The sequence below is a fragment of the Carassius gibelio genome, chromosome B5, assembly GCF_023724105.1.
Source record: "Carassius gibelio isolate Cgi1373 ecotype wild population from Czech Republic chromosome B5, carGib1.2-hapl.c, whole genome shotgun sequence".
Lineage (NCBI taxonomy): Eukaryota > Metazoa > Chordata > Actinopteri > Cypriniformes > Cyprinidae > Carassius > Carassius gibelio.
The window spans coordinates 26,622,660-26,635,784 of NC_068400.1; the positions used below are offsets into that span (position 1 = coordinate 26,622,660).

At 36.3% G+C, this 13,125-nt stretch overlaps 1 protein-coding gene across 1 annotated transcript; it reads right to left on the minus strand.

The window, feature by feature from the left end:
• Nucleotides 1-207: 207 nt before the first annotated feature.
• LOC127958796 (arrestin domain-containing protein 3) lies at nt 208-7,458 on the minus strand. Its single transcript, XM_052557771.1, has 7 exons — nt 6,845-7,458; nt 6,709-6,750; nt 6,452-6,512; nt 2,556-2,703; nt 1,619-1,715; nt 1,208-1,464; nt 208-1,119 (listed from the first exon to the last, which is right to left on the minus strand). The coding sequence occupies exons 1-7, from the start codon at nt 7,104-7,106 to the stop codon at nt 799-801; spliced, it is 1,188 nt and encodes a 395-aa protein (XP_052413731.1). The 5' UTR covers nt 7,107-7,458; the 3' UTR covers nt 208-798.
• Nucleotides 7,459-13,125: the final 5,667 nt, after the last annotated feature.

Sequence of the window (13,125 nt, forward strand, 5' to 3'; positions counted from 1 at the left end):
AAAAGACCTTGAGATGCACTCACTGTTCTTCCAATAACTTTTGTAGCTTTAATAAAAATTAATGTTTTGTAAAATAATCAAGCTTGAAAGCAAGACTGAGATGTTTTAATTGTTTCATGTCACCACATTTATTTTAGCATAAATTCAAAGGGTCTGTTTGAGTAAATAAACATGTATAAGCATGCAGCATTTTTTTGCAGTAATAGATACGGTTTATAGATAATTTAATCATGGATGGAGGTCAAAATTCCAAATGCAGTACAGTATCAATACAACTGCAGTACAATCAGCAAAACATGTTTCAGTAGGAGTGGTTAGAGATAAAGGGTTTTTATACTATCAAACTGCTTGTAGGCCTTATGCTCCAGAGAAAGAAGCAAAGAGTCATCTTAGAATGTTATTTTGAACTTCCGTTTTGCAGGAGCTCTGTATATATCTACAACATTGCTGTCGAAGAGTTTTAGCAAGTGAATTGGACTAGTGTTAACAAAAGTTATCATAAGCACTAAAAACTTTGAAATCAATGTCAAAACAATTGTCCGGGAAGATTTTAAAACTGCAGGTTCATACAAAAATCCTAATCGTTTTACTTCCATGTTGTGAAAATATAAACTGAAAACAGAAGACAATGACTGCAGTGCTGAAAAGGGGCGGGGCTACATAAGGTCTGTATACATTTGCTGTATAGTGACAAAAGTGCTAAGCTTAAAAAGGCACAATAATAGGCACTGAGCTTGTAGACAGAAGGCATGGAGACAAGGCTGGTAAAGGACACTAAGAAGGCATATTAGGACAGAATTATATAGTGCTTTGATTTGGATCATAAACCGGTGCAGAAGGATCTGGATGGAAACCAGGCTGGATGGCATGTGGATTTGGATAGACCCCTGCAGCAGCTCCTGGATAGGGTAGCACTGTAGGGTCATACAAATTGGGGTAAAGTCCTGCAGGTGGAGGAGGTAGTTCACCAGGATAAGGCACAAGGTTAGGCTGAGGTGGTGGATATGGCTGGAATCCTCCAGGTGGGCCTTGCCAGGGAGGACACTGATGTTCAGCTGGAAGAATGACCACAGGAAATCTGACTTCTGGATCTGAAGCAAAAGACACATCCAGATATACCTGAAAGATAATAATGAGTTTGCTTTACTCTTCAATAAAAAGTATTGTTAAGCTATATAAGGCAATATTACAAAACGCAAAATAGCACCTTAAGTTCATACTGCACTTTTAGAATTCTGCAGTTTTCAAAGGTGACAGTCAGGTCATGTGGAAGTGCCATGTCCACTATAAATTTAGACTTTTCTCCAGAAGGGATGCGATCTCTAGTCTCTTTGACTATATCCTTATGTCCTCTATTAGTGCTCTTGCCAGCGATGAACGTCTGTAGCTGCTTGAGGCTGTACTTTAGCTTGACATCACGAGATGAAGAGTTGTCAATGTCGACAAAAACTTTAATTGTTTCACCTGCACAAATTACTACAATTAGAGACAACATACATCAGTAATTACAAAAACAAAGAAACAAATGGACACTGCAGGCACAAAAGACACTGCAGGATAGTGTCTTCAGTTAAGTCAGCTTTGACAGAGGGATGCAAGCTACACATGACATGATCACCTTGCATATAGCCAGTTTTTTCAGTTGTTACAGTCACTGACATTTTTCCTGAGCCAAAAAGTTTCATCTTCTTGTCTTGTGTGCCAGATTGTGGTTGCTGTATGAAAAAAGAACAACATTCTAAAAATCACATTACTTCTAAAACTTCAACCAGCCCACAACTCTGCATTTTCAGCCAATGTCCAAAGACTGGCTTCCCAAGGTATCACTTCAACAACTACTGAACTTCCAGCCAATCAGCAACCTCAGGAAACCCCCTTTTCGGAAATGATGACAACTAAAGGGAACCCACTAAACAAGTAACTTCAGTACCTCAAGATTCTGAACTGGTGCATTTAATATAACCTTTAAGTTTTAACCTTATTGGGGAACTCAATTCGAGGGTTAATTAAGTGATTGACGGTTGTTCAGGTCTATGCAATTGCACATATTGCAATAAACTTGGGATTTCACATTTTCATTCTCTTTCCTTACTTTCTACAACTTGTGTGAATAGGTGTGTTCATCTGATAAACTAGTTTATATATGTCCTAGATTTATCCACTAAATACTTATTTCAAAAGAGAAGTATCGTGTGTTTTGTGAAGTTAATGACTTAAACCACCGATCTGGTTACTGTGCTAATTAATAGTGTTATCACTATATTTTGGATTTTAGTATCCATTGCAGTGTTGATGTTGTACAGCTCACTCAGTAAATCGCAGGCCGACTCTATACTGGCCGACAATAATTCAGTCCAAATTCCCTTTAAAATCTTAAATGATTCTCTTTGAGCTAAATTGACCGGTTTCTCTTGCACCCATTAGCTGTTCTAAATGCATTGTAAATGCATGGCTTCTTGGGGCTTAATGCTTTAATAAGTGGTTACATCATCTCTCTATTAATGTGAATTGATAGATGAGTGCTAAAAAGTGAAATATGGTATTATAATTCATACCAGTAAATGATCATTGGTCCCATCATTTCTCAGCACAAAGTTTAATTCTGTATGTGTAGAAGATGTTGACTTCCAAGGCCTGCTCAGCTTTACTGTCAAGACATACTTAACCGAGCCATGAAATCCTTTAAAAGATGGAGGCATGTTTCTGAAATTAGGGAAAAATAAAACTCTTTGGTTTCTGACAAGAATAACAGTGCATAAGATTTCATATAAACAACATAGCTTATGCATAAATGTGCATTATGCATTAGCAAGAAGTATGTACAGTATCTCACAAAAGTATATATATATATATATTATATTACATGTATATATATATATATATATTTTAGAGTAGTCAATGTGCTGCTTGTATAGCAGTATAGATTAACTGTCCTCTGAAAATAACTTAATGTACAGCCATTATTGTCAAAATAGCTGGCACCCTAAGTGAACATGTCAAAACTATGTCCAAAGTGTCAATATTTTGTGCGAGCACCTTTGTTATTTAGTACTGCCTTAAAAATCCTCCTGGGCATAGAATTCACCAGAGCTGCACAGGTTGTTGCTGGGATCCTCTTCCACTCCCTCATAATGACATCTCGGCGCTGCTGGATGTTTGACACATGGTGCTTCTCCACCTTTTGCTCAATAGGCTTCAGGTCTGGAGACATACTTGGCCACGCCATCACCTTCAGCTTCCTCTGCTAGGCAGTTGTCCTCTTGGCAGTTTGGGGTCGTTATCATGTTGGAAGACTGCCGTTCTGTCCACTGCCTGAAGGGAAAGCATCATGTTCTACTTAAGAATGTCACAGTAGATGGTGCAATCCATGTTTCCTTCAATTAAGGCTCCCTGGCACCAACCAAACTCATGCAGCCCCAGATCATGATGCTACCACAACCACGTTTGACTGTGGGCAAGACACAATTTTCTTGGTACTCCCCATCAGGGTGTTGCCACACATGTTGGACACCATCTGAGCCAAACAAGTTTATCTTAGTCTCATCAGACCACAAGACATGGTTCCAGTAATTCTTGCTCTTGGACAGGTTGTCTTCAAGAACTATTTGCGGACATTTCTTATGAGCCAGCTTCAGAAGAGGCTTCCTTCTGGGATGACGGCCTTGCAAACTGACTTGTTGCAAAGTGTGGCCTATGGTCAGAGCACTGACAAGCTGACCTTCCACTTCTGCAACCTCTAAAGCCATGCTGGCAGTACTTGTGCATCTTTTTTTTTTTTTTTGAAGGCAGCTTCTGCACCTTATGCACAACATGATGACTCGACTTCTTTGATCGACCCTTGCGAAGGCCTGTTCCAAGTGGAACCCATCTTGGAAACCTCTGCATGACCCTGACCACTGTACTGTAACTCAGTTTCAGGATGTTACCGAACTTCCTATTGAGAGTGAGGAGTTGTCGTCATAGCACAGTGCCCCTCCCCTCGATATCAAAGTCTCCGCCATGTTGGCAGGACACCTGCGGCGAAACAAGATTGCTTACACGTGTTGTTAACTCTGTAGTAGAGGAGGTTTTTGCAATTCTGCACTGTTTTACCATGCCTGGAGGTTACTGCTGCCTTAAAAACTGCTCCAGTACCTCACACGATACATATGGAAAACATAGGAACAATGGAATACAGTTTTTTTTAGGTTACACCAAGCGCAAAACAGCGGTATTTGGAGAAGCTCTCAGGCATCCAAAATATTGATCCATACGAGCTCCCTGCAGCGGAATGGCACAGAGACCTGGACCATACATCCACGCACACATATGGACATTGTGAATTATCTAGTTTTTGGTGTAAGTTACTACACAATGCAGGAGTTTAAAGGCCACAAGTCTTTGGAAAGTTACGAGGCTTTCTGCTGTGGCTTATTCACATGCGTTTTAGCGTGTTGTAATTACATATTGCATTTAGCAGACACTTCTTGACCAAAATGACAAAGTAACTTAAATAACTGCCACTGTTTCGTAAAGACTAGATGGTAACGAGATGTTCAATGTACACAAACGTTTCCAAAATGTTTTGATGTAGGCTAAAGCAGTGTAAATTTATTTTTAATTTGATTTTAACCCAATGACACATCCTGCACCAGGTTTTTGTGTTGGGGGCTGTTCTGAAGTTCTGAAGGCATTGCCCCTGGCAACCGATAGCGTGTCCTACCATCATGGCTGACCGGCTCAGACTCCTCCCAAATCAACCTAAATCGGCAGGTGACTCCCCACTCTCAATAGCCTAGGCCATCTTTGTGGAGAGCTACAATTCTAATTCTCAAATCCTCAGCGAGTTATTTGCCATGAGGTGCCATATTGAACATCCAGTGATCAGTATCAATCAATCAACATTTACTTATACAGCCCTTTACAACACACATGGTGAAGTGCTTTCCAATAACAACAGAGCCATAAAAACACAAATTAAAAGCCAACAACAAAGAAATACATAAAATACACAAAGATGTCACAAAAATTGCTAGATATCAAAGCCAGTCTAAATAAATATGTTTTAAGCTTAGCTTTAAAAAAGCCCAGGTCAGAAATGGTGAGTATTTCGGTGGGAAGCTTATTCCAGAGTATGGGCCCAGATACAGAAAAAGCCCGGTCACCCCAGTGTTTGTACCATGACCTCGGGACTTCCAGCAAAAGTTGATTTGTTGTACTAAGAGCTCTGTTTGGCTGATGAAAAGCCAGCATTTCAGTTAAATCGGGAGGGGCAAGGCCATTGAGAGCTTTAAAAACAAACAATAACATTTTAAATTCAACTCAAAAAGAAACTGAAAGCCAGTGGAGTGAATAAAGAATTGAGGTTATGTGCTCATGTTTACATGTGTTTTGTTAAAAGACGGGCTTCAGCATTCTGCACCAGCTGAAGGCATCTGAGGGATGACTTTGAGATACCAAAGTGCATTACAATAATCTATTCTTGAACTGATAAAAGCATGAATGGCTTTTCAAAGGTCAGAGCGATTAAAAAATGGTTTGACCTAGGCCAAAAAATGTAGCTGAAAAAAAAAAACATCTTTAACCATGCTGTCAATTTGTTTAACAAATTTTAGACTACTATCAAGTGGCACACAGAGATTTCTGACAGTTGGTCTAAGCTCTGAAGTCAGCACATCAAAGTCGGAAGTTAAAGACTCTCCAAATAAGTATTTTCTTCATTGAGATGAAGGAAACTTTGCTCTAACAATAGTTTAATGTCATGAATGCAATCTGCATTTTTGGTTTCATAGGCAGATCAATTTGCAAATCATAGCAGTGAAAAGCTATATGCCTGGCTATAATGGACCCGAGAGGCAGCATGTAAAGTGAAAAGAGTATGAGAGAATTGTACTCAAAGCACCAAATCTTAACTGCTTTATTACAAGATCCACAAATATGTATGGTCCTGTCAAGCAGACAAAAACATGAACATGATGAATAGTACATGCGGCTTTGTTGTCACTTAGGGTGTACCCACTTTTGTTGCCAGCTATACTGACAATGATGGCTGTACGTTAAGTTATTTTCAGAAGACAGTAAATCTATACTGCTACACAAGCAGCACATTGACTACTATAAAATATATCCAAGTTTCATTTCTATAGTATTGTCCCTTGAGAAGATATGCTAATATGGTTGCTGAAATGTGAGGGGTGTACTTACTTTTGTGAGATAATGCATATATTAATATGATTGATGTTTTTTTTTTTTTTTTCGAGGATGATAATTTGTGTTAATATTATATGTAACTGAATTGAAAGAAAGTAAAATGTGGGAACACTCTCTTGCTGATTGACTCGTTCTGTATATTGTGTTCATAGGCTGTGAATTACACCTGCTGAATATTATTTTACTGTGCACATATTTACACAATAAGGAACAACAACAACTGAAGATGTATTATGAAAAGCACATCAGTAGTATCACTCACTGTTGAGGCAGCTGGAATCTGAATGGAAAAACATGACTTCCTGGCCTAATCACTGGTCCATCTGATTAATAAAAAAGACATGTTAATATGAGTTACTATTAGTATATTAATAATTGAGTTTTTTAAAGGGATATTCAGTTTAGTATCAGCTTATAATAAATTCAGGTTTCGTGCAAATGAATAATTTTTTTTAAGTTGTTTATTTAATTTTATTTAATTTACTTGCAAGGTATAGGCTATGAAACCCATTTACTTACAAGTCTCTCCATCTATAAGAGTTGTATTCTTTTCGCCTTCTCCTGTACACGTTACAGTAAGAAATAAAAGTATTACAATTTGTGATAAAAATATGATACTCCTATATATTGGAAATGTTCTAATGTACAACCTCACCTTTCTTCGAGCTCTCTTGAATGAAGTATTGCTTTAGTTTGAAGTATCTCTCGTGGTCGCTGTAGGTTGTTTCGTCGTCACCTGAGCCTTCAGTCCAGCTCACTTGTGCGTCCCCCGTCAGCTTCACAAAAAAACTGTCCACCTTTATTTCTTTGATAACCTCCAAAACAACTCGTCCCTCCACAATATCCCCACTAGTAAAAGTATTGCTTTCATTAATGGGGTCGTAGTGAAGACTGAACTCTTTGATGGATTTTGACATTTTAGTTTGTATGTCTGTACTCTAAACATTAAAATCCAGCACAAATGAAAGATCCTTCGGTTTGCCTGGCTAAAGCTGGACTGACTGAAACAAACACTGGTTGAGGGCGTGACGACAGGGTTGCCAGGTTTTGGCAACAAAACCCGCCCATTTGCTACAAAAAACTAGCCCAAGGCTAGCACAATCGCGTTTTTCGGCGGGGATCCTCCAGTAAAATTCCCATAACAGCAGCTAAATATCACGCTATTGGGGTCGATTCAACCCATGAACATAAAAAAACAACCCGCGGCAACAGTGTTAAAGTAGTTGTCAAATTTCCTGTCAAATTTGACAGGAAATCCGCAACACTGAACCTCCTACAAGTCCTGCTTTCAGTCACGTGACCGGTGAGCTTCAGGCGACGCGATTGTGTGCATACTATAGACAGTAAAAGAAGATTGTGCTTAAAGTCAGTGCAGAGAACCGGAGAAGTCCAAATATTACCTTCTATATGTTTACAGGATTTATAATATCACTTCAAATGCAAATAAGATATACACTGCTATTATCACTATACTATGTTAACTGAGCCAATGGATTTGAAACTATGTTAGGGTCCGGTGAATGAATTAAATACACTAATTTTCGTTACTGTTCACGAGATGAAAGTTGAACTCATGTATACACAGCTATATAATGTATTTTTTATCTTACCAAATATGTAAATGTACAAATTACTTATTTCTCGAAAATGTTTGCATTATTATTATTTTTTTATAAATTAAATATTTACCTCGTGAGACGTGGGCTGCGATTTATCTCCAGAAGTATCCATTTCTCAATTGTACACATACATAAGTCTGTTTCATCGTTATTTTCACAACATATTTTATTATTTTACACAATAAAAAATACTTGAATAATTTTACTATCTGTTTAATCTGATAATTAATGCAAAAGAATAACAATATACATGGCTGCTAGACAGATCATGATTTATGCTGCAGATCTTTCGCAAAACAAATAAACATAGATAAAAATACACATGAATGCAAACAGCGATCTTTTATTTAATGCAAACCTACCATAATTATATTATGTTTAATTGTACAGTTAGTTATAAATTATGTTATCAAATAAAGTTAATAAAACATGTTTTATAAGAAATCTCTGTGCGTCTTGTTTGACAGTCAGAAACATTGATCTTACATAGCAGTCAGAACAAAACCAGCTCTTCGAAAATTAAAAGTATGGCGTATTTGAGAGGTTTGTGTTTGAAAGAAGAAATCCCTGTGGACATGACCTGACGCTGATCTGCATAATCAACAGAAGAATAAAGCAATCTCCGCGTTGTATCTGGATGAATTTCAACACAGAGGTACGCAAAATCTAGGGAGGATGTTTCCCCATGTTTTTGATATACAACTATCGGCTGTTAAATTTGAAAATCATTAATTATATAGCCATGTAATAAGTTTCCCTTGCAGTCAATGCAAGCATCGCAAGACCGGAATAAGTAATCACCATATTAAAGCTGCAGTAGGTAACTTTTGTAAAAATATATTTTTTACATATTTGTTAAATCTATCATTATGTCCTGACAGTAGAATATGAGACAGATAATCTGTGAAAAAAAATCAAGGTCCTCTGGCTCCTCCCAGTTGTCCTTTTGCCATTTGCAGAAAGTCATCCACTCCCGGTAAGAAACAACCAATCAGAGCTGCGGTCCGTAACTTTGTTTGTGTTCAAAATGTAGAAAAATTTATATAATAAGCGAGTACACCATGAATCCATTTTCCAAACCGTGTTTTTAGCTTGTCCTGAATCACTAGGTTGCACCTATAATAAGTGTTTATATTCGGACTATTTTAGATTGCTTCAGGGGTACCGCGGTGGAGTAACCCAGTACCTTTGTGATTCTTCATAGATATAAACAGAGAGAAGTAGTTCCGGCTACGATGTTCTTCCGCAAGACGCAAGCAGTTCTGTTTATTAACCGCTAAAGCATCAAAAGTTACTGACTGCAGCTGTAATTATGCATAGTTTACATAGGCAAGCACGGGGCGTCGCTAGGGCTAAACTAGGGCTCCAGTCGAGCCCAGAATGATTTTAATCTAGCCCCAAATGTTTTGTCCTTAAATCCCAGGCATATTGACAAGTAGTTCAGAGAAAATCTGATAGAAATTAAATAAATGTTCATCGTTTTAGTTGGCCACTGTCGCCATTTACAGTACGCGGTTTTGATTGCCATCTCTCTCCACACACGCCATGACAGACCCAGGCAATAGCGACTCAAAAAAAAAAAAAAAAATTAACGACTATTCTTTCTTTTTAACAGAACACGAAGAAAGGTACCCTTTAGCTTTTTTCATACTATAAAAACACGCATATTCAAATAATAATACATTTTCACATCATTGCCATAAAAATGGACTCGAGTCCATTTGAAGACTTATGACTTGACTCGATATAATCAAAGTAAACTTGAGACTTGACTTAGACTTTGACAACAATAACTTGATTTGGACTTGAGCCCTGTGACTCGGCAAGTCTTTAACGTATCTTTTTTTATAGAGCTCTGCTCGGTTTTTGTAGTGAGCCAGAGATTGACTAAAGGAGCTTAACGTTAGTGTTTTCATCCACATGATCTTTAGGATATTTAAAGTTTTAGACATCTAAAATACACATTCACTATATATAAAAAACATATAATAATAAGAAGAAACGCCTATGTAGTCTATATTGAAACAGTAGCTATTTAATTATTTTATTTAGTTATTTAGCAAAACATTAAAATTAAAATGCATTTAGAATGACAAATTCAAGACATCATGGCAGAAAACGTATATTTTTGTACCACTTCACACAAAGTTTTAAAAAGTATTTACAATAGTTCAAGAAGTTAAATAACAGACACATAATAAACACATTTTAAACACCATACCCCACCCCCCAGCATTGATGGTGCCTTTCCAGATGTGTAAGCTGCCCATGCCACAAACACTCATGCAACCCCATACCATCAGAGATGAAGGCTTCTGAACTGAGCACTGATAACAACTTGGGTTGTCCTCGTCCTCTTTAGTCCGGATGACATGGCATCCCAGTTTTTCAAAAAGAACTTCAAATTTTGATTTGTCTGACCACAGAACAGTTTTCCACTTTTCCACAGTCCATTTTAAATGAGCCTTGGCCCAGAAAAAACGCCTGCGCTTCTGAATCATGTTTGACCTATAGAGTTTTAGCCAGCAACGGCAAATGGCACGGTGGATTGAGTTCACCGAAAATGTTTTCTGGAAGTATTCCTGAGCCCATGTTGTGATTTCCATTAGAGTAGCATTCCTATATGTAATGCAGTGCCGTCTAAGGACCCGAAGATCACGGGCATCCAGTATGGTTTTCCGGCCTTGACCTTTATGCACAGATATTTAACTTTTCCGGCCTCTTATTGCTGCCTGTCCCAACTTTTTTGAAAATCCAAAATGAGCCAATATTTGGCATGACATTTCAAAATGTCTCACTTTCAACATTTGATATGTTGTCTATATTCTATTGTAAATAGTAAATATAAAATAAATGTAATAAATGTATGCATTTAGCAGACTAAAACAGTTGACTGGCCACTGCTGCGCATCGTCACGAAAGCTTATCGTTTCTACGTGTTTTTAAGCCTTACCGCTTGTCGATTTCAACATTAAAGCATCCAAAAACAAGACACGGAAAAGCTGAACAGAGTAGCTGGTTACTCGCGCTGTGTTCGTTGCGGAGAGAGAGCTGCGTATCACGGACAGCGACACTGAACCGAGCTCTCTTCTGCGAAGTTCTCCTCAAAGTCCCTCCTGCACCCGAACGAACAAATACAAATCGCAGTTTGTACAAAAAAAAAAAAAAGATGTGAAAGAGCCCAATTCAGTACTCGGGATGTTCTGGTGTTCAGGGCTCACGCAGAGAACACCGAATTTGCTAATTTTTGCTCTTGTGCCGAAAAATACTTACAAAATATGTCAAAATATCCACCTTGGAAATTATGCTCGGAAAAACAGTCAGTTATTTCTTAAGTGAAAGTAAACAGTTGAGGAAAAAATGGGATGTGTATTATATTGGATGCGTTCATCGTCTCTTAAAGTTACCGTGCCTAATTTAGCTACTGGCTGCTGTAATGTTAATCCAAGAAAATGAAAATGAAAATCACTCGCTGCTCTTGACTACTTTGTAGTTTTAACAGTCAAACCAAAAATTATTCAGACACCAGATATATTTTTTTGATATATATATATAATATAGAAAAACTGTAATAATGTGAGAAATGTTTGAAGGTGTCTGAATAAATGTAGGTTTGATTGTATATTTCATTTTTACATTGAAGACTATCCAGTGCTTTTTTACATTTAATTATTTGGTTTCTGTACCTTGCCACCTACAAACTTGAAAAAAAACTTAAACATTGTGTAAATAGCACAAATAAATAAAAATAAACGGACATACAAATTGAACAATTTCAAACAGGGCCCACTGGTACAACCTTCACTGGGGCCCCGCTGACCCCAGCTACGGCTCTGCTCACGCCTGTTTCACACATAATCCGTCTGCAGTGCGTATGCAGTCCGTGTGCGTGCAGCACGGACTCGATGTGCTTTCACACAGGGCGCGTTTGCAGTCCGCTACTCTGTACGTAAACGATCGCAGCACTTCTGCAGGCGCAATGCTCCTGGAACGCAACTGGAATCCATTTACATGGGTGCGTAAAAAAATATGTAAAGCATACACACTATCTAGATTAATTTCAAGATCACAGTGAGATTAATCTAGATTTTAAAAAATTAATAAGAAAAGTTTCTTCTGCTCATCAAGCCTGCATTTATTTGATCAAAAATACAGAAAAAAGGTAATATTGTGATTACAATATTACTATTTAAAATAATTGTTTTTAAATTTATTATACTTTAAATTATCATTTATTTCTGTGATGCAAAGCTGATTTTTTAGGATCATTATCACATGATCCTAAATCATTCTAATATGATGATTCATTATCAAAGTTGGAAACAGTTCTGCTTTTTTCAGAACATGTGATACTTTTTTAGGATACTATGATGAATAAAAAGTAAAAAAAAAAAAAAAAAGAAGAAGAAGCTATGTTTTAAAAATATAAATATTTTGTAATAACAATATACACTACTGGTCAGTATTTTGGGGTCAGTATTTTTTTTCTTTCTTTTTTTAAATAAAATCAATACTTTTTATTCAGCAAGGATGTGTTAAATTGATAAAAAGTGATAGTAAAGAAAATATATTATTAGAATATATATATATATATATATATATATATATATATATATATATATATATATATATATATATATATATATATATTTGTTTTTTTTTCAATTGCAGTTCTTTTTAACCTTTTATTCATCAAATATATTAGACAGCAGAACTGTTTCCAACACTCATAATAAATCTGAATATTAGAATGATTTCTAAATGATCATGTGATAGACTGGATGTTACATGTGACACTGAAGGCTGGAGTAATGATGCAAAAAAAATTCAGGTTTGCATCACAAGAACAAATTTATATATATTTTTTAAGTATATTCAAATAGAAAACTATTGTTTTAAGTTGTAATAATATTTCACAATATTACTGTTTTTTCCTTTCTGTATTTTTGATCAAATAAATGCAGGCTTGATGAGCAGAAGAAACCTCTTTCAAAAACATTAAAAATAGCAATGTTTCCAAACTTTTGTTCTGTACTGTATATATATATATATATATATATATATATATATATATATATATATATATATATATATATATATATATATATATATATATATATATATATATATATATATGATGTAAAATCATATATACTTATTTAGTTATTTATTTTTACAAAATTTGGATTTGGTAATGTTTCAATTTATATATTTGAATACATAAACAACCAAATATCTGATTTCTCATGTTTCACTTGTTTTGCTCAATTAAAAATCTCCATAGGATACTATTACGCCCCTCTTGTGGCTGTAACCA